This window comes from Gambusia affinis, linkage group LG17 (genome assembly GCF_019740435.1).
Source record: "Gambusia affinis linkage group LG17, SWU_Gaff_1.0, whole genome shotgun sequence".
NCBI lineage: Eukaryota > Metazoa > Chordata > Actinopteri > Cyprinodontiformes > Poeciliidae > Gambusia > Gambusia affinis.
Genome location: NC_057884.1, coordinates 23,533,543 through 23,556,337, shown reverse-complemented (window position 1 = coordinate 23,556,337; position 22,795 = coordinate 23,533,543). Strand labels below are relative to the sequence as shown.

At 36.3% G+C, this 22,795-nt stretch overlaps 2 protein-coding genes across 8 annotated transcripts in view; one reads left to right on the top strand and one right to left on the bottom strand.

The window, feature by feature from the left end:
• Positions 1-22,795, bottom strand: part of LOC122846989 (NACHT, LRR and PYD domains-containing protein 12-like) — a 626,610-nt gene that overhangs the window by 282,362 nt on the left and 321,453 nt on the right. The window lies entirely within an intron of this gene.
• Positions 4,530-9,983, top strand: LOC122847022 (nucleolar and coiled-body phosphoprotein 1-like). The gene is made up of 8 exons (XM_044144370.1): positions 4,530-4,600; positions 7,189-7,251; positions 7,336-7,383; positions 7,464-7,538; positions 8,008-8,070; positions 8,155-8,280; positions 8,389-8,709; positions 8,837-9,983. The coding sequence occupies exons 2-8, from the start codon at positions 7,198-7,200 to the stop codon at positions 9,233-9,235; spliced, it is 1,086 nt and encodes a 361-aa protein (XP_044000305.1). The 5' UTR covers positions 4,530-4,600; positions 7,189-7,197; the 3' UTR covers positions 9,236-9,983.

Below are 22,795 nucleotides of genomic sequence, written 5' to 3'. Positions count from 1 at the left end.
AGCATAATGTAGCATAGTGTAGCATAATGTAGCATAGTGTAGCATAATGTAGCATAATGTAGCATAATGTAGCATAATGTAGCATAATGTAGCATAATGTAGCATAATGTAGCATAATGTAGCATAATGTAGCATACCATAATGTACAGTACAAAAGCCAATACAAAAGTTCCTGATGGTGATTTTTGTATGTTTAGAAAAAGTTTGAAACATTCACATTTTTATAATCAATTAATCAAAATTAATGTTTCAAAATCTCAGCCCTGGTTAAAATAACCACAAATTAATCTGTAGTGGGTTTCACTTAGTGGTTACCAAACAGATGAATAATATTAGCTATATCTATATAATATAACATATTATAATATTATAATATGTTATACATATATAACATATTATGTTATATATATATTTCTATTCAAACATGAAAAGCCTTTTATGCTAATTTGAATAATAAACTGAATTTGAATCATTGCTTGATTATTAGGATTTACTAATGAATGCCTTTTGTTTGTAATTGGCACTTTGTAAATAAACAGAATTGAATTAAGTGACATAAAATATTATTTACAGGGGATAATTCATGTGGTGTGAAACAGTAAGAAAATAATTGCTTTGGAAGATTTTATTTGTGTCGGTTCTGGTGAGGGGAAAGTTGCCTTTGTGGAAATCCATAAATACGTTAATGCACAACAGAAAGACACATGCGAGTCTGGAAAAGGCCTAATGAATGTGGTTTTCTCACTTTACCCTTTTTATGTCATATTCCACTGTCTGCCAGTCGCTGTTCCAACACATTTATAGCCTGGAAAGAGTGTGTGTTTTCACACGAGTGCCGCGTGTTTCTGTGACGTCCAGCCCACGTTTCCACGTCCCGGCGGCGCGACGCCATTAAAATCACCAAACTTCATCAACGGCGTTCCAGTAAAACCCAGCGGCTTTTATGAAGACGCAAATATCCAGAGGTTTCTCTTAAAATGTGCAGCTCCACGACACAACGCGACATGCGGAAAATAACACCAGGGTTTCTGATTAGTGTTGGGTCAGGGGGGTCCAAAATGCGGCCCGGGGACCATCTGTGGCCCACGGATTCATTTTGTGCGGCCCCGGAATGGCACATATTTAGTTCTCCAACACTTTTAACAATTTCTTTTGGGAGGATATTTTCTGATCCAAGTTTATATCAACTTAAATGGAGAATATGAAGTAGACTGTACGGAAAAAATGTCTCTAATTTATATCTAAATATGGATTGTTCCTTTATTACATGGATTTTATCATATATTTATGTATTTTCTGTAAATTAGAGAGTTTTTTTAACAGTGTACAACATAAAGAGGTTTTCTGCAGTTAGTCTTTTATTATCTATTTATAATTTCATTTTCATTTATAGCACGATTTTATTCAAAAACAGGCTTTGACACACCCAACCATTCTTATTAAAAACATTTTATAGGCTTATAATATGGAAAACAATAAGTACCAAAAGTTAGACGGCTGTAAGCATTAAGGTAAAAGTAAAATATAATTTTGTTTTAATATTTTGTAGGTAACAAAGAAAAAATTCACAATAATATTTTTGCGTTGTTAATTTAGGGGAAAAAGAAAAGAAACTTTTGGCCCCTGAATATTTTCATCTTGGGTTTCTGGTTTGGACTCGCCTGCATTATGTCTTTTAACATATCGTAAAATTAATTGCTGCAGTGTTCCTGTAAAACTCTCTATCAATCAAGGTTAAACTGACAAATCTAAACCACCAAAAAGCTTGTTTATCTATTAGCTTTTCTTAATCACTGTGGTGATAAATTTCATCGTCAGACACAGAAAAAGCAACACCAGCAGTTTATCGTTTGCACGACGTTAAATGAAAATATTTTCTTAGGATTTGTCTCAGATTGAATCATCCAAACTGAAAATGACTCGAGTCTCTGACGGGGGTTTTGTTGTTGTGACTTTCCTGCTGTAGGTAAGATACTGATTGTTCACAACAGCTCTGCTTTTCAAAATAAAGACCCACCAGTAGGAGCAGCAGGCCACTCTCTGGACATGTCTTCAGTCCATCGACGAGACAAAAATGTTTACTGTGAATTTACAGAAACTAACAGTTCAAAGTCACATTTTAACACAAAAACCTTTTTTATCTCTTTATTGCTGCACACAGTGAAGATGCATTCACATCCCTGACATCATGCACTAATAAACTGAAGATATATGAAGACTGTATGGTTGAGTCCAGACAGATGAGCATTCTTTGCATTCTCTTATAATTTTTACTTTACGTTCAGTGAGGCGACAGGATCATTAAATATGATTTGTGAAACTTTCAAACCTGTTATTACAATAAAACGTCTGAGTCTCTGCAGAGTTAAAGGCAGACATGACAGTTCAGGTGCATCTATACATTATGTAGGATTGCATAACGTCGATTTCAATGCCAATAAAATATACATCGGGTTGGTGAACCAACATTGGACCATTCTGAAGGCACCACGACAAAATTGGTTGTCATGGAGATGTGTTTTAACTCAACACCAAGATGGAAAGATGACAGAAGTTACTTATAAATTGATTTCTAAACATTTCGTAGCAGAGAAGAAGTTTATTCCCAGGAAACAACGCAGACAGATTCATAAAATCTCTTCAGATCCAACCTGAGTTCAGCGTAAACAAATATGGCCGACGGGGAAGAAGCAACACCGAGAGTTTGTAGACTGTTTTCACCACAGATAAAATAAAACAACGACGTCTCCAGTGTCCACTGGACCTCATGGTTGAATATCATGGTTGTGTTTTATTTACAGATTGAATAAAAACACAAAGATTGAGTTTACTTTTCTGCAAGATGGTAAAAGTATCTGGACTAACTCAGCTCTATTGCAAAGTTTATATCACTTAAACACAATAAAATCAAGAATAAATATGATTTTTTTTCATCTTTGATTCTTTGCTTTGCCTTTAGAAACATAAAAATATAATTGTTTTGCAACTTCTATATCTAGATTAGGCCTAGATCCAGAATCATATTGTTTCTGAAGCCATAAATATAAATTTATGAATTTATTAAATAGAAATGAACACTATGAAACTATATTTCTTCATCAAGGTAACTTCTGGTTTCCAGCATCACTATGTGCCTAGCTACTCAACTCCATAAGTAGTTTTTTTTCTTGTCCAATTTTGAAAAATATCTGTCTACACTGTAAAACTACCATTAAAAATGCTCCCATATCTCTGCCATGCCAGCAGGTGGCGACACCTTCAGCACTAACAACATCAAATTTCAAAAGAAGATGATTGTGAGCCTGGCTAAAGCAGAGTCGGGCTGAAGTTCATATTTAGCCTTTTCTCCCAGTAATTAATTTCCTCTTTAAAAAGATTTTTAAAAATATAACATTTTGTCTCACCAAAAACCAACAAACCAACGCAGCGGAGAGAATCAGCTGCTTTAAAATCATTTAGCACACTTAGCTTCCGTTAAATTAATTTCTTTGTATAAGTGCTAATTTACCTGACTGTTTTGTAAACTTTCAGTTGAATAAAATTTACCAGAAAAAAATATATAATTTGAGTTGAAGACCTGATTGGTTACGCAGGAAACCGAAGCGTCGCTATTGGCTGATTGGGTGTCATGTGACGAGACGCGATTGGTCAACTCAGTGGTTGGTGGGAAGCTAAACACGGCGATACATAACTCTGTGTTTCAGCTTTGGTGCTTTAGCATTAGCTTATGCTAAATACCATGTTGTTTTAACAAATTAGCATTAGTGGAACTAATGTTTATAATTAGTGCGTTAGCTTTAGCATAGCTAACTTTCTGTTACTGGTTGTTGTAAATATTCATGTTAGTGTAGACAAACCTACGCTGGTCCACCTCTTTCTAGACTTTATCGCCATGGAAACCCATAATGACAGCCTCCCCTGCAGATAATAAATAGACACTAAATTTATACCACAGTTTGTGTCCTGGTTTTGTTTTTTCTAATAAAGAGCTGGTTATTCTATAAAAACTTTATTAATTACTAAGTTATGCAACAGAGAGATTGCTTACCACTGGAAAAGATCATAACAGCACTAAAAAAAAATAAAAAAGTAATGTTTATAATTGAGACAAATTAGTCTGGTTTCGTAGACAAATTCCTAATTTAGTAGAAAGACCTCAGACAGATGTTGTTCTTCTGTCTGTCAGGAAGCAGAATCACTGTCATGCCACCTACATGTTCACGCTGCTGGTTTTCCCCTCCGCTTGTCCGAACATGAGCCTAAATTAACTCCACACACCATCAGCATGAGAGCGCAGAACTCAGCAGCACAAACAGCAGCGCGTTCACATGTTGGAGCTTTTTCATGAGCATGTATGTATGTGTGCGTCTGGCAGCACACCACCAACCACAGGAAGAGTGGGAGAAGAGAAGAGAGGTGGACCGAGGAGCGGTTAACCTCATGACATCACAAACTCCGCTCTGATTGGCTGCTCCTGCGAGGTTCAGGGGTTTAAAAGCCAACCAGGAGCCTCGGTTCCAGCAGTAGCACGAGAAAAGACCAGGAGGTAAAGTAAAGGCTGAGCTCACCTGCTGATATTCTTCTGTTGACTGCAACCAAGGTCAGATTAATTTTCATCATTATTTTTCTCAAAAGATGATTTTGCTTATTGTGTGGAAAATAACTAAACTTACTAAGAAAGCTGAACTGGTGGAAATGTGAGGTTTGTTTAAAGTGCAGATATTAAAATGTAGTTTTCTTTCAGGGTTAAATGAAGAACAATTCAATCTATTCTCAGCTTTACTTTTACTTCTTTTAGATATTAGAATAGGAAACAATTTCAGATTTCAAGTTAAAAACTTTGACAACTTCAAACCAAAACGATGTCATAACAAGAATGTTTTTTTGTTTTTGTCTTAAAGATTTGGTCTTGTAACAAACTTTAAAAATTATATTAAAAATTTTAATGTACTGCAAACCAGTAAATGTAAAACAAGTAAAATCAATCAGTTTTCTCTGAGTGTGAAGGAAACTTTATCTAGAATAAATTAATACTCAAAAAGATTTGTAATTATTTCCAGATATATTGCAACTCAGATTTACATTACCAAGCAATTAAAACCATAACATATAATTTTGCACATTATCATCAATGCTTTATTTCCAAATAACATTTCAGATGTTTAGAACCAACATTAAAGGAGCTATTTAATATTTTTAGTTTTGATTGATTAACTTTTTTTTTACAGTTTTAGGAAATTATCTGACATCACATTCATGTTAAGATGAACAGAAGTTGTCTTTGATATTATTAAAAGATTGTTTGATACAAGAGTTTGGGAAAATATTTTCTAAATTTTTATTGTATTATATTTTCTAAATTATCCAGTTTTTTTATTGAACTTATTCTATAAAGTAAAAATACTTCTTAAGTTTTATCTTTCCAATTTTTCTTTGAAGGTTTTATTTTAACTATATAATAAATCAAAAGATGAATCAAAAAAAGGACAAAAAAAATTGTTTAGCTGGTAACTTTAAAGTTAGCATAGTTTTTTCTTTTAGGTTTTATTTTAGCTCAATAATCTTCATAGTTAAACCTATGATAGAAATCACAACTAAAATAAGTTTCCCTCAACTTCTCCTTTTAACATGAAGCTATTTCCAGCCATTAGCATTGAAATGTGTCTGTTAGCTTCCAAGATAAGAATGTTTTCTAACAGAGGTTTTATTACAGGACTTTTTATGTCATAACTAGATAAACAGCTTAGGAATCACCACTAAAAGTTAAATATGTTTTCTGTAACTTGTTTTTTAAAGTCAAAACTAATTAGCATCAAAAACATCTTTGTCACTTGCTAATTTCCAAGACAGAAATGTTTTCAGACCTTATCGGTTTAATTACAGCTCAATTTTCTTCATAGCTTAGACATCATTAACAAAATATAAAGTATGTTTCACTCAACTTCTCCTTTAAAGTTAACTCATAGCCGTTAGCATTAGCATTGAAAAGTATTTTACCTGCTAGCTTCCAGCTTTGAAATAAATAAAAAAAATTCTAGGTTTTGTTATAGCACAACTAGCTTCATAACTATCCAACTTAGAAAATTTTATGTTGATTTTTTCCATTTAATTCACAGCTATGCTAAACTATGCTAATCAGCTAGCTTTAACATCAGCTAGCTGATTAGCAGAAGACCTTCCAAATTTGGCTGGTTTTGTTTTTAATAATCATTGTATCACATTTTTCTCATCTAACACAAAATATAAACTTGTTTTTGTTACTAAAATGTTAAAGATGGACCAGAAATGAACTTTGTCCTCAGAACAACAATTAGCTTCCTGTCACCCACAGAAAATAACAAGACTTCATTTTCAATCAATTCAACTCCAAACGTCCTCATCCTCAAGGTCATGCACTGGGGACAAAGATAGACATTTAAAAATACCTACGCATGTAGTCCAATGGGCGTCTATGGAGCTCCGGCTGCACTGCGGCTTTCCAGTTATAACCCAGTAAATACACACTACATGAGGAGTCCATCATTAAAACATAGAAGCAGGCATTCAGACTGATCCTCCCACAAGGAAACTAGTTGGAGTGATTGAATGTCAAAGTCTTTAGCCGGAGTCCAACAGATTGACCACTCGCTCTGGGTCAGATGTAACGACGACCTTTGGCTAAAAATGGATTTATTCTCTATTCTTTATCCTTAAACCTTCTGCATGTTTATTGTTAAGAGATTGAGTTAAAGAAAACAGTTCAGAGTTTGACTAGTTCTCAGTGTTTTGATCCCTGTAATCTGGACTATTTCCAGACATTCTTGTTTCTGATTTTCTCCATCTTTAGGGTCTGAGTCAGCCAAAAAAAATCTCGTGTCTCATAGTTTATGAAACCACGCTCCAGAGCGATGTGATTTTCTGGCTCTGATGACAGAGAAAATGCTCAACTGTTTTAATTCAGGGACTCATAACTTCTCCTTTTAGTCTCTAATTAAGACTTTAATGACTTCCTGTGACATACCAGGACTAGTTAACGGTCATGTGACCCGGCAGCCTCCAATTTTAGGAAGGATTCTCCAGTGAGCCGATGTTAAGTTTGACATCTCATTGTGTTTCCTGTGAAGTTATGGCCGTCAGACGTGTATTTTGGTGTCATGGTTATGTTTTATAGTTTTATTTTGTTTGACTTCAACCTGTTCTGGTTCCCAGTTTGGCACGATGAAGGTGGCCATTGTTTTCGTCCTGCTCTTCGCCACAGTTCTCTGCCGACCGGTGAGTTTTATTCAGTTTACAGGAATTAAATTCATGAAGTACTTTTGTGATTACATTCAGTTGATATTTATTTTTCTTATATAGGCGAGAAAACTCTCTAACAGTGAAAGCTCTGACAGCTCTGAGGAGGTGGTGAGTATCCAGAGAGAGTTATGCAGAAATTAGTTTGTGATTTATGCATAAAATAATAATTATGTCTGTGATGTGAACAGGTGAGAAGACCAGCGCGACCGGCCATCAGAAAACAGCAACTGGCTCTTCCTAAGTCACGATCGGCTCCAGTTAAGGTAAAATCTGTTTTAAATCCAGGGATTGCATTAAGATAAAACTGTAATATAAAGTATTTCTGTCAGTTAAGGAACATTTATTTGCCTTTTTTTAATTTCAAAGCAGCTGACATTTCTTTAAAAGTTGTCTTAAACAAAAGTTTTCTTATTGTTTTGAGAGAACTGGTTTATTTATGCACTAAACGTTTGAATATTGAAAGATGTCTGTAACTAAATGTATAATCAGTAATGTGTTGACACTTAATAGTCAACTGGTTTTCTGGTTGTTCCATTTTGTGCATATTTGCTTCCATTCCTTCCTTCCTATTGTTGTTTTGCACATTGAAATCCTGCTTGGGTTTGGTAATCTGCCTAATTTCAGCATCATGTCCAGCTTAACAGTGTTTGGCTCCAGTTATATTCTTTTTTTCCAAAAACTATTAGAGATAAACAAAGGAAATTAATGAAATTTTCTGCTCTGTCTGCGCAGAATGTTGTAGCTCCAGCTAAGTCTGCATCAGATGAGAGTGAAGATGCTTCAGATGAAACTGAGGTGAGAATCTGGGGATCAGAAGGGAAGTGAGTCTCAAACTTTCCATCAGATCTTTCAGTTTTGCATGTTTTTCGGTTCAGACAGGAGGCGGCTGGGCTTCCAGTACAGGTCAAATCTGGTGTTGCAGGTTCACCTGCAGATACCAGTTCAGTCACCAGTGAGGATAGCGATGACAGCGATGATGACCATGACGACGACAAAGATGAGAGTGTGAGTAAAATGCTATATTTGTTTCTTCTCCGTAATCCTCGCCAGTGACGTTTGAAATCATCCTCTGGCTCAGAGGTTATTTTAATATTTCCATATTTACAATCACAGGACACAGATGAGGAGGACTCAGACTCACAGTCTGGAGAGTCGTCCACTCCTGTACCCGTCACCGTCACCCCAACACCCGGCGTCGTCGAGTCGGAGACGACTCAAGAACCCATCGAGCCGACTGTTGTCACCGACCCCGACGCTGGCCGCGGGGACAGTTTGACAGGACTCACTGAGGACTACAAGACCACCGTCTTTGTGGATAAGAAATCCTACCAGAAGGGTCCCGACTCATACAAATCCTACGAGATTGTTGGCAAGAAGGTGGCCTATGACATGACTAACGGCAACGAGGTGGAGAAGTACCCAAAGGTTTATAAGGTACAGGTTAGTCTTCCTTTGAGGAATTGATATCAATGGTTTCTCATTTGATATGTTGTTTTTTGAGACCTTTTAGTTTTCCTTAGATTTTCAGACTGGTTCTGATTGAATGATTTCTGACTTTCAGGCTTTCCAGATCCACTCTGACATTGTGGAAGAAGACACCAGCACCCCAGAGGTGGAGACCCAGGGCCTGGACGCCTCTTCTGGACTCTCTCAGGACCAGGACGTCAAAGTCCGGCAGGCCGCCGTTCCCGCTGAGGACGACAGCGCCAGCAGCGGGGCATCCACCACCAACGACAGCGAAAGCAGCAGCACTCCAGAGGAAGAGGAAGAGGAAGGCGCCAGCTCCCTAGTGACAGCGCCAGCGCCGAATCCGAGGCGCCCAGAGCAGCGAGAGGCCACCGCCACGCCGGCGCCCGCCGACAGCGACTCGGATGAAGACGACAGCGTGGAAGGCGACTCGGACGAGGACGGGGCTGGACCTAACCCCACCGACATGCCGGTAGTCGTCACCGCCAAGTAAGGCGTCCAGGAAGCGGGGTGGACGGTGGCGTGATCGTCAAAAAGAGCTGCATCCTGGAGAACAGACGTCCCCTCTCCTCTCCTGAGGCCACTAAAACTGCAGGGTCAAACAGGGAAAACCACAGCTTCTTTACTAGTAGCTCTAATCTTCTTCAGCATTGTTTATCTGATTATTTCTGAACGTCTGGATGAAAACACAAACGTTCCTGCTGTGGGTTTATTTAAACAAGGCAATACCTCCTGCTTTCTGTGGTGTGTAGGTTAAAACACAGAGGATATTCACAATGACGACTGCTACAGGAAGTCTTCTGCCCCCATTCACCCTCTAACTGCAAGTCAAAACTGCTAAATTAAATCCTCTTGTCTATTCCAACAAACAAGGGAATCCACATTTATTAACTGCTATTTGCAAACTGATTTCTGTGCTTTAGAATTAGAGGCAAACGAAAAAATTTTTTAAACAATTACTTGTAATATTTTGAGTGTAATTGGAAATTTGCAGCCAGTGTGGCTAATGCTTCATTGCTAACTGGTACAGATGTTTTCTGGTGCACACAAAATAATGCAGATGGATTAAATTGCATTGCAATGCAGACTTCAGTCAGGAAATAAAAGAGTATTCATACATGCAACACAGTCTTGTTCATTTGCACAGATCCTACCTGCTTTATGTGTTTTCGGTGTTGTTTACTGTAATGTATCATATTGTACCATTTCTAAAGTGATAATAAAATTCTTTTTCATATAAATGTTTGTTTTTGTCTGTATGTTGACATTTTGATTTCATTTGCATGAGGGGAACAGAAAATTAAAACATTTAATAAAGATTTGACTGTTATTTTAAATTATTTGTTTTCGGTTCAAATTAAAACACTGCATCAGCAAAAATAGCTTGTAATTTATTTCATCTGAAGTGTTCATTTCATAAACAACAAAAACAAGAAAATAAATTTTTTGCTGTTGCTCTCTAAGCAGCACCAACTACTAAACAAAGATCCCACATAGTAAACTTAATTTAACCACAACTCTTATTTTGTGTAAAGAAATTATCCAAAAGAACACATTGAAGCTCTTTCAAAAATATTATGGTTCTATCATCTACAATTTATTAAAACTCCATTCTTTTCAAAGTAGCTCAATTCTGTTAAATCTAAAATTAGCCGTTCATTAGCGTGCTAAAATTATTTTACTGATGCTGCTGATTTTATTGTAATTAAGGGGAAAATAAAATATGAACATATTGTGACCTTTTTAGTCGCTAAAATACACACAAAGCTCCATAGAAACAAACATTTTCTTAATAAAAATGATGCTAGTTGATCGGGTCATGCTAGCACATGTTAGCTAGGCTGCTCACTGTATCGCGATATGCTAAAAAGAACGCTTCTAATCAAAAACTATCCAAATATTATACAAATAAAATGTAAAATGGGAGTATAAAAGTTTGTATTATCGCAGTATTTTTGCCTCTTTTGCTTGTTTTATGTTTTTATTTTGTTGTTTATATTTTAGCGAGCTAACGGAGATTAGCTAAAAGTAGCATGTTAAACTCAAATATGCTTGCAGACTTTTAAAAAAATCCCAAATTTACACAAATTTGTTCTTTTTTGTTATTTTATAGCTGTGTTAGCTTATTGTTTTTTTTTTATTTTATGATGCTAAATGATTGGGTTTTATGTGAAAATGTGTTCCTCGTAAAATTTTACTTCTTAGGCTATAAGAGTTGAGAGCAATTTAGAGATCAAATTAAAAGCAGAGTCGTGTTTTTTGGACTGTGGGAGGAAAACGAGGTGCTGAGAGAAATCTGTGTATCGTTCATTATTTTGTTTTTATTAAGCATAACAGGATATAACTGCGTCAAAGCATATTTTTAAACATCAAAATAATTCTTCTCTGGTCTGTTCTGAACTGTTTTCTTTTATATAAACTGTGCTATGATGTACTATATAAAATGAGTTATAAAATATTTATTGTTCTAACAAGGAATATTTCTAGAAAGATATAAAAAAAACTGGAGTATGAGAAACCAAAAGAAAACCTAAAAAACACAGACAGCTCAGACATGTTTGTGTGGCAGCAAAGAATCCTGTACTGTATAATTTTAATCCCTATTATTGTCATAAATTTGTCAAAATCATGTCATTTTAAAACTTATAATATGCTGCCACAGGACAGAATGAAACAACGGCCTTTGTCTTGACTTTATCTCCTGGTCTTTTTATGTTCTTTTCTTCTCTTCAACATATCGCAGACACATAAAAACGTCAAACTGATTACAGGCTTCATTTTTCTGGATGCCTTCAGTCTGCGACCGTAAAGCCCCTGAGGAGGAGAGACGAGACAGACAAAAATGTCTCAAGAAACATGGAGATTAAGAGCAGAAGATCTACGAGCGAGCTGAAATCAAGAAAGAAAACGTATTTTATTCAAGTTGTTTTGGTTCATGAGCAAACAGGAACATGGAAGAAACATGACTGAGTCATAAACACAACAGTCAGTGACGGGAAGTTTACTGGTGATTCAGTAAATTCCTGAGGTCGTGTAAAAACTGTCCAAGAACAATTTTATTAATCTTAACTGAACCTGTTGGCACAGATATCAAGTGCACAATAAAATACTGTTATATAACAAACACAGACATGATTTTAACTTTCTGTGAAAATTTACAACTACATGTTCAAAAGGTTTTCAAGTTGAATTATTTTTTTATAAGTGTGTAAAATGTTAAGATGTGGGAAAAAGTTATTCATAATTTTTTTTTTAAATGTGTGTTTATTTACTGGAATTTAGGATTATAATTTTTTTTTTTCCCCAAATACATACCAAGTCATTTTTGTATAATTTCCAGTTGAATCAAAAGCTTTCTTCCAGGAAACAGGCTGCAATGCCTTCTGTTCCCCTCTAGATGGCAGTAAATCACTGAAGATTCTTCAGAAGAGCCTTGAATTCACAACTCATAACCAACAGAGAAATTACTAACGTCTGTTTGGGTCTCATATACTGATATTTTTTAACTAAACACGTGAAGAGAGACGAAAATTAGAGTGACGGCAATGAGGCCTTCCAACCTGGAGACCTGGAGTTGATCACCAAATATATAATAATACCAGAGAAGAAGAGTTATCTTGGTGTAATTTACATGGGATGTTCAATTAATTGTTTAAAAAAGAGGTTTCTTTATATTTTTCAGTCAGAAACAATTTATTTACATTTGTGTTTATTTTAGACAACAAAAGTAAACATCCTAATGAAGAGCTAGAAGTTCATGAAACTATTTTGCATTTGTTGCTTTTAACTAACTAAAGCTAGTTAGTAATATAATCCAGTAAAAATTATATACCAGCTGTTTCAGTTTAAATTTAAAGTCACAAATTAAGCACAAATAGTTCATTTTAGAATCAGTATTAAGAGTAACAAACATTACATTAAATATATTAATCATTGTTTCAGTTGTATTTAACTGAATGCAGATTAAAATGGTTCTGGTTCTGAGTTCATACTCTGAGCTACAGCCGTGACTTAATCTGGATCCTGTTGGAACAAGATCTAGAAATGTTTCTCTGACTTTATGTGACTTTGAATGTTCAGGTGAGAATCCATCAGATTTTATGCTTCTAATGCAACAGAACAAAAACCTTTTAATGAGAAAACATTTTCCAGACTTCACTTCCATCTGGTGAAGTCTGAACTAAATAACTGAGACAATTAAACCCCCACAGGACATGTTGTTGTTTGTTTCTATTATGTAACAAATGCCTGCTGGTTAGAGGTTTACGTGCCAAAGCAACATTATCATCAGCCAAAGTTTCTCTGCAGAATACTCTGTTCAAAGATATGATTGATGTTATTAAGTGAACCCATCAGTGGATGTTCATGCTGGGACTTGAGCATCATGGTTCCTCTGAGTAATGAGCTTCATAAAAACTAATTTTACGTAACTAGACATGGAGTAACATCATAGTTTCACTGCAGATTCAACGGCCAAATACTCTGGACTTTGGTCCAAAATGGAGACCTTTGGCCTGTGAAGTGACAACCACAAACTTCAGGTTATTTTATTGGGATATTTTGTGGTACCAACTGTGAAGTGGAAAGAAAATAAATAATAGTTTTTAAATCCCCCTTTAAGCCGGTATTAAACCTCCTACCTGCCAGTGGTGGACTCACTTCCGCTAATCCGCTAATAGAGCATTAGCTAATCTGCTCTTGCACTATTTTTCAGTTAGCACTTTAGCCCTTTTGCTAACTTTTTTTTTTTTTTTTTTTTTTTTATTAATTCCAAATCTCTAATTTATTTGTCCATTTTATAATTGTTTAGTTGGACAAAGTTCGATATTTTTGTTAAATTGTTAAGAATTCCTCAAGTAATTTGAAGCTTATGTTCATACTCTTATTTTGAAAGGGGTGAAAACTATTTCCTGTTTCCTGTCCTCACATTATCTATCTATATATGTAAATATACATTTAAGCTATAAAGTAAATAAAATTGGTGTTTGATGGTTGTTGTCTTTCAAGAGAAATTATGATCTGAATGGAAGTTAGCATTTAGCATTACCTTCTGCAGAAGGCCATGTTGGTGTAGTGTTAGCTTCCATTAAATACTGTGTTGGAGTCGGATGTTAGCATTAGATTCTCCTAGCTACCATGCTAAAGTAGCACATTAGCATTAGCTTCCACCAAATTCTATTGGTATTTAGCAGACGTGTAGCACTAAAAACTGTGAAGCAGCTTAGCATTACGTTAGGCTAAATACCATGTTGTGTAGCCCTTTAGCATTTTTGTAACCAGTGTTTATGATCAGTGCTGTAGGGTTAGCAGAGCTAACTTTGTAGTTCGTGGTGCTCACATCTGCTAGTTGCCTTAAAAAATTCACCTATTTCCCTTCTGGAGTGGGAAACGTCCTGGTGAGCAGCTGACCCAGTAAAACCAGTCACTGGAACTGGTGGATCCAGTGACTGGTTCCACCAGTTCCTAACTGGATCCTGATCTTCACCAGTTTGTCCTGTGAAATTCCTCGATGTTATATTTGATTTGATTTTACTGCATTTGTCTATATTTAAGTAAAAATTTAGTGGGAGTGGATGTTAGTTTTTTTATTTACAATTATAATTCATATGTAGGATATAAGATCTGGTATCCGTTCTGAGTAAATAAAGATGCTGCCATTGTTCTGGTCGTCCATGTTGTGTGTGATCTGTATAAAATATAAGTTTATAACCCATAATCAACACTGCGGCAGGAACTGTACGTGTTAAAAACCTCGACACACCCGACAGCGTCTGTAATAAACATCCAGCTGCGGTTTACCACAAAACTTTGGGTTTTAGTCACATTTATATGTTTATGCATTAATCACAACTCAGCAAATCTTTAACCGAAACTTTTATTCACTTCCAACAGGGTTAAAAATTGCAATCCGACAAAGATTGACATGCAAACACAGATTTGTTTTTTGGTTTACATAAAAGTAATTAATAAAACAATTTTTAAAAAGTTGCTTGACGAAGAAACTTCGCAAGTCTAAAGGACACAACATTAAAAAGAGGATCAGTTATACATGTAAACATTATACATGTGTGTAAAAAATTATTTTATTCCACATAAAGAACATATTCAGTGACAGGAAAGGTTGGGACATAAAATATTAATCATTTTCAATAACTTGCATTATTTTATTGGGAGAAATCACATTTTACCTACTAAAATAAACTTTAAACAGACAGATTTGTTGTTGGTTTTCATGCAAAACCTAAAACGTTGTTCTGTAGGTTTGCCTTAATAAAAGCAATTTTACTAATTTTCTGTGTGAAGAAAGAAAAATAGAACACAATTTACTAAAAATTAGGATTTAAGTCACTTTATTTAGCAAGGTTTATTGAATTAATGAAACAGATTTGGGTAAAAGTCGAAATGCAAAAGGTGGGGTTATTTAACCACAAATATTGGTGTCTTAGCCAATATTTTCTGTTTTCTGGAAGTCAGAGATTTACGGCCATACTAAGAAAAAAAAAGAATATTTAAGTATGAGAACAAAATTATAAAATTACGAGAATGAAGTCATAATATTTCAAAAATAAAGTCAAAATAATACAAATAAATTTAAAATAAAATGACTTTATTCTCCTAAAACTACAACTTTAGGAGGCTTTATTTCTTTATTTTCTGTCTTTTTTTTCTTATTGTGGTCCCAATACTCTGTCATAGTCCGAATATTTTATTTTGTCCTAAATAAAAATAAAATTCAAACTTGTATTAATCTTGAACAAAAATCAGGGGCCCCACGCATTCATTGCAGGGGCCACAAATGGCCCCCGCTCCACACTTTGAACTCCCCTGACCTTTATAAACACAACGGACTTTCAGATATCTCCCCTCATTTCCGTAGCTCTTAGTGACGTCGGTACCACGTCCGCGGTGGTGACGTCAGCGGTCACGCCCGTCCCCGGTTCTGGCGTCGTCTCCTGGACCATGATCACCGGCCCGGCCGTGTTGGCCGTGACCGGCTCCGGCGTGCTGCCGTCTCCCGAGGTGAACGTCAGAGGATCCGTGGTCACGACCAGCAGGGGCGGGACCGTGGCGGCGTCCGTCACAACTCCCTCCTCCTCCTCTTCCTCCTCCTCCACTTCCTCCTCTTCCTCCTCCTCCTCTTCCTCGGAGGACTCCTCGGAGGATTCCTCGGACCCTTCGGAAAGCTCCGCCAGGTATCGCTGCGGCTGGTTCTTGTCGGGGATGTCGGCGTCGTGTCGGTGGCGGATCTGCGAAACGAAGCAGCAATAAACGGTTTATTCCTCAGATTTCTGACTTTATGCTTTTTAAACAAACCAGACGAAAATTAGAGGGAAAGAAAGTCGATTTTAATTGAAGTCTTTTGAAGTGTTTCTAAAATTGGGGCCTGCGGACCCTTCGGGGGCCAGCAGGTGGCGCCAAAAGGGCCTCAGAAACCTGGAGGGAAAGTAAGAAAAAAAAGCAAAACTAAAAATATTGCATCTAATTTATTTTTATCAGATACTTTTAATTATTTTAAATCATTATTTCAATCATTATTAGAAAATATGAGTTGAAATCACTTATTAAAATGTTATTTGCCATGCTCATCTTTCTAATTAATCAAAGTAATCGGACTAAAATCAAACCTCTAAAGCAGCATTTATGCTAAACAAATGTAATGAAAGACATTCTAAAATCATTTATTCTTTACATATTTTGTAGAATTATCTGTTTGTTTGCAAAGGAAGTTCCCATCTAGAAGTTAATACTGTTTTGGGGAGTCAAAGCATGGAAAACCTTGGGCACCCCTGGTCTAGTCAAAGCCCATATGAAATGTTACAGAGGGGGAAAAAATAAGCAAAGCAACATTAGACAGAAGAGTTGGTCAAAAATCCTCCAAAATAACATAAAATGCTGCTTTTTCAAACTAATCTTTGATTAATTAGGCAACAAAACTGAGGAACTTATAGTGTTTAAATGGAGAGATAAATAAATAGAGATAGAATAAAAAACACACCCATAACTCAACCCAGTGCATAAAATATGAAGAAAATGATTCAGATTGTGGATTAAATCTGATTCTCAGTAATAATTAATAAAAAATAAATGAATAAATGATAGAAGTTGCTGGGTTTTTGTGTTCTTACTGGTTTAGCGTCCATCGTCGCCGTGAGGAGAACAACGAGGAGCAGAGCAACGTTCAGCAGCCCCATCTCTGATTGTTTCTCTAAGAAACATAAAAAATAAACAAAAATCACATTTAATCTGAAGAGATGAGAAAATACACTAAAAAAACATCAAATCCTGCCAAGTATTTTACTCCAGTTTACACTTTATAATGTATCAGAACATTTGAAATAAGACAAAACTTACAAGTAACTTTTCTGGAAAATATTGGAGCTTAACTAAATAATTCCTTGATAAAAAGTAAAAACAGATTGTTTAATTTTTAACATGAAATATGTCATGTTAAAAGTAAAACAAACTGTCCTGCTTTCCTTAAGTAGTTTTGTTCCATTAAAGTGTGTTTTACGCTAAAAACTCCAAAATACTTGGTCAAATTTTGCAGTAAAATTTTATAACTTTCTCTAAACTTTGACAAAACTCCACAAATTTAAACAAAGGCTATTATTCTAGTTATCAAAGTCAATCAAAAGTCAGGCAGTTCCTCACCTGTTGAGTTAAATCCTGAGCCTGAATCAGACGGATTCAGAGTTTCGGTGCAGAAATGCCTCTGAGCTTCCTGCAGGCTGCTTCCTTTATCTGGGCCGGGCTCAGCAGGGGGTGGGGGTTCTGGTCGGGTCGGACCATGATGGGCTGGCGGCGGTTGTGTAAGATCGGTCTTCTCTGGGCTGAGGTGCAGAGGAGGAGCAGAGTGGGAGGTTTACCACAAGGTCCAGAATAACCAGCAGACTCTTTGTGTTGAGACTTTTCCTGTGAAATCAAATCTACAAGAAATGCTGATGAACACGTTACGTCTTAAATTAAGACACAGCATTAAATCATGTTGGATTTATCCAAATGTTTTAAAATTTACATAAAATTTTAGATTTGTCTTTTTCTGACATTCACCAAACTTAACCAAGAACAAAGAAGAATGAAACAGGAAATGGAATATTTAAACTTTCTGAGTAAATTAAAGGTGACATATTGCGTTTCCTTGAACGTGTTAGGATAAGTCCATGGCCTACACAAAACATATTCATTACATTCTCTCTTTTTTTTTTGCACAAAGTCATTCTTAGATAATGAGATTTTAGCTGTTTTATGGCGTCTTGTCACTTTAAATCCAAAATGGCTGCAAACAGATCCACAATCATACAACCACACATGTTTGAAAAGCAGATGTGGAGCCTCCTGCACAACCAACAAGAATGCACTAAGATCAGGGGTGTCAAACTCCAGTCCTCAAGGGCCGGTGCCCTGCAACTTTTAGATGTGTCTCTGTTGCACCACACCTGAACAGAATAATTAGGTCATTAGCAAGGCTCTGGATAACTGATCTACACAAGGAGGAGGTAATGAAGCCGTTTCATTCCAGTGTTTTGTACCTGTGGCTCATCTAAAAACTGCAGGACAGCGGCCCTCGAGGACTGGAGTTTGACACCTGTGCACTAAGTGGTTTGTGGGTCAATAATAAATCACTTGTCTCTTCCAGCAGTAATTGTATTGCACATACAACGGTAAAACCAACTGACCAAATGTGTTGGAGCTCTGGTGGGGTTGCTAAGTGACGGGTTGTTGTTTGCTGAGGTTGCTAGGTTAGGAGCAATGTGCTGATGTGTGACGTTATATTTGAAAGTTTGTTTTAAAAAAGCATTTAAAAACTATTTTTTTAAGTGCTTGGGTTGTTTTTAGAAACAGTAGAAACTTAATTTTAAGTATAAATTTGTGCAAAATGTTAATTCCGATTGTTGGAAGAGGAAAATTGGGTCAAAATCGGCATAATTATCTTGCAGTGTGACCTAGGTATTAAATAAACATGATGCAAACAAAAACATTAATTTCAACTGAATCTGACAAGCGGACCAGACTCGGTTCTGTTTATTTTTCTCACTTTTTGAGTTTAGCTAGCCTCGCCTTCAGGGAAGGAGTCGACAGGACTTCTGTTTATATCATTTATCAATATCTAAAGGTATATCTATTCATGATCTAACAGATATTCAGATACCTTTTTTAACATAATTCAAGGTTGCGTTGCATGAAATGTTATTTTGGCTAAAACTAAAACACCTACAAGAACTTTTTATGAAGTTAAAATGAATTGACTGCGTCCCAAACTTATCTGAATTTTTATATGATGACAGTGAAGTGATGTGACATTGTAGCCGCTAGCAGAAGCCGTTTTCTGGAGTTTTGTGCAGTCGGTGGAATGTAACATTTGAGACGGAGTGAAGCCACACTTTGATCCGACGTGTGACACCACCGTGTTACTTCACCATTTTGAATGTTTCCCCACTTCTCTTCCTCTCTGCTGCTGCTTGACAAATTCCAGCGCAGACCTCATCGTGAATCATGAACGAGTCGGAGGACGGTTTCATTTCAGGGCCCAAACCAGCAGGAAGAATGCAGAACCATTTTTAAAACCGACAGTAAACACAGCAGCCAGCGTGAACATGTACCGCAAACACTGATTCCTACACACATGTAGATACATTAAATAAAATTAACAACCCTCAGCAAAATAGATATTATTTTCTTAAAACAAAATCCTTTAGCTTGCTGAAATTTGAATGTTTTGACCATAGTGTGTGTCTGTATTTTTCTTCTTTCTTCCCTTTTTTGTGTGTTTTTACACAATAGCTAATGCTATCTATGCTAAGCTAACTAGCATTCCTTCAAAAAGCAGCGGGTCTTTTTAGCATTATGTAAACTCACCGGCTAGCTAGTTGGATAAATATGTTTCTGAATATTTTGCCTCCAATAAAAACACCTAAATTGGACTTTTTAATCCAGATAATCATCACGATGCTAACACACAGAACTGAAACACAATAACTCATTTCTGATCCGGAGACAGCAGCACTATTTCAACAAAGTATTTTAAAATGTTTTGATGAAACTACAGAAGCGTATATGCATGAAGAAATCAAACTTCCTCCTTGCATAAACGTTGCGTGCAGACGATTTGGATGGGACATATAGTAAACCAACTTCCTGATAATCCGGCCCTCGGTTGCACAGCGGGACTCTGAATAAACCGAGTCAGAATAACAAACGACGAGAAGCTGCTGCAGCCGCATTACTAAGAATCCACTGGTGGGAAAATCCCAGTTCAGTCCAGAGATGAACATCGTCACCGTGTCTGTGGTCATGTTCAGGAAACACTCAAATTATATTTAGGCAAGTAAACAGTGACTTGGAATGTGGCTAAAATTAAACATTTGCGCATGAGTAAAGTATTAAGGCCAATTCAGATAAAAAATAAGAAATAATCTGGTTAATCAGGAGGAAATTTATACCAAAAAACTCTGATGTTTTTACATTAATTATACATATTTACAATGAAAGGTTTAGCTGTTCTTTAATTTTGAAAAGTTTTAAATTACCAATAATTTTTATTCTTATTTTCTGTCCATTTCTGTCATCTTCTTCGTCTTTTCCACCAGTAAAAACATCTGATTGTGGATCGTGTGACTTTAGTTTTGAGACAAAAGTGTTTCCATTTCAGTTTCAACATTTAGCATTCAAGTTCCACTCCTTTCTCGTTACTTTAATATTCATGAGAACTGATCATAATGTTCTTTAAACAGAATTTTTGAGAAAAGTATTTTATATGCTGGGCTGCACAGTGGCGCAGTTGGTAGAGCTGTTGTCTTGCAGCAAGAAGGTCCTGGGTTTGATTCCCGGCCCGGGGTCTTTCTGCATGGAGTTTGCATGTTCTCCCTGTGCATGCTGGGTTCTCTCCGGGTTCTCCTGCTTCCTCCCACAGTCCAAAAACATGACTGTCAGGTTAATTGGTCTCTAAATTTGTTTCAGCTCCATTAAAGCCTCAGATTTTGGCTCCATTTCAGTTGTGGCAGAAACCATGAGAGGAGTTTGGAGTCTGATCTGGGCAGGAACCTGGTGGCTGCAAGGTTGGTTCTTTTCAAGTTTATGGTGACAATATTTGACTGGCCAATACATCGGTGGGTTATGATTGGTGTTTCAGTGGTCTGGATGTAAAGGATGTGGTTCCTCTGGACGTCATAGAAACAAACTTCTCGTAACAAACTTCTGCTTTTTCTGTGCCAATCTCTCAGAATGAAGGCGGTCATGGTGAGAAACAGCGTGGGTACCATAAGACTGAATGAATCACTGGGTGATCAATGTTTTCCAAAGGTTGCCAATGGTACTAATATAGAAATTATATTTTGCAGTGAGTTTCACAAATGAAATTCCTCTGAGGACTGCTGCTTTGCTCCAGTCACTGGATTCCAGGTTGAAGGGACACAAAAAACAAAGTATGTACTTCCAGAGGCCATGAAGGACAAAACTGTAGGAGACCAACGACATGGAAAGGAGCTTCACTGTTGTGGACGCCTCCCACGTCAACTTTGCATTCTGGTGTCATAATATTGTGCAACTCTGGGTTTCTGATGCACTTATGACTGAGCTGCAGTTATGGGGTAAAATCACTTCATTGAGTGGATTGTCCATACTGATTGAAGTCATCCTGGTACTAAAAGTTTCTCCTTTGCCTCACTCCATAGCCGGATGTCACCATTGTACAGTAATTCCTTGAAATCAAATTAAATCCCAAGTTCAAACCATGTAAAGTTTTGGACTTGAATACGGGAAACGAAACCGTCAGGGGGTGGGAGGCTAACGTAAGAACAGGTGGGGAGGTAAACGGTGTTTTCCCGGCCAAAATGGGAGAAAGAGCTAGGGACACCGCCGAGCTCAAATAACGGATTTCGGTAAAGTTGTCCCACTTTCTTTACTACTTTGCTTTCATCATAAAAATAGATTCATGTCCGTTTATGATTATTTTTAAAGCTAGATGGATAATCACTTTATTCACCCTGAAGGGAAGCAAAATCCAATTCATTACCGGGGGATTTCTATCTGATGCTAATGTTAGCATATCAGTTCGAAATCAGTTCTATGAAAATGTGAATTAATAAATTGAAAACCATCATTTACTTGGTGATCTATAAGCTAAAAAGCAAACTGAATTTTGTCTGATATTTAGCTTTTTTAATTAACTGAAAAAAATAGACTCTACTATTAGAATCTATTTTATCTTTCAAAATAATTATGAAAGCTTTTATTTGTTCTAAACATTTACCAGTTATTTTTATGGTAATGTTTGTCAAGATCCAGTTTTAAAACCAGCATTATATAAGAGCTTGTTTTAAGTATTAATACCTTAATATTGATTAATAAGTTCTAGTTTCATTGGCAGATTATTTTACCTAAAATATGGGAAAAATATCTTGTTATAAGTGAATTAATCTGCCAATGAAACTCGAACTTTTTCATAAATATGAAGACATTTCTGACTTAAAACAACCTCAGATTTCTAGCTGAAAAGTTATTTGTAGGTTAATTTTGTCTTATTTTAAGTGTATTAAAATGTTTGTGCTACAAACTCGACCAAAACTACTTGGTAAGATTTTGTGGTTTTGCACAAAATATTGCAACATTTGTCAAATCTGCTGTTTTATGTTTTTAAACAAATGTACCTGCTGAACTCTTCTGTCGGGACTCGCAGGTTTAAAAAAATAAAAAAACATGCAGTGTGGTTTATGGAGGAATGTTTTCATTAATTTTAATTTTACTCTAGTTACTTTAACTATGATAAACGGTTTCTCCAAACAAGGAGCAGGTTTCAGGTGTAAAGACTCAGAAACATCAGCACCTTCAGCAGAAATCATTTTCCGTGAAAGATAAAATCTTTGTGGGAAACTGGAAGCTGCCTTGGAATGACAAAGAAACCCACTGCGGATGATTTACTGAGTAAAACATGAACGTTCATGATTTAAAACCACAAACTGCTTCAGAAACGTTTGGCTCCAGATTTGATCTAATCCCACCAGCATTACAGTGATTAAAAGTTTAGGAAAATATCAGGATATTTTAATTGATCTGC

Coding starts and splice junctions, on each gene's coding strand:
- LOC122847022 (XM_044144370.1), top strand. CDS start 7,198: ATGAAGGTGGCCATTGTTTTCGTCCTGCTCTTCGCCACAGTTCTCTGC. Junction 7,539..8,007: donor CACGATCGGCTCCAGTTAAG/GTAAAATCTGTT, acceptor CTGTCTGCGCAG/AATGTTGTAGCTCCAGCTAA. Junction 8,071..8,154: donor ATGCTTCAGATGAAACTGAG/GTGAGAATCTGG, acceptor CGGTTCAGACAG/GAGGCGGCTGGGCTTCCAGT.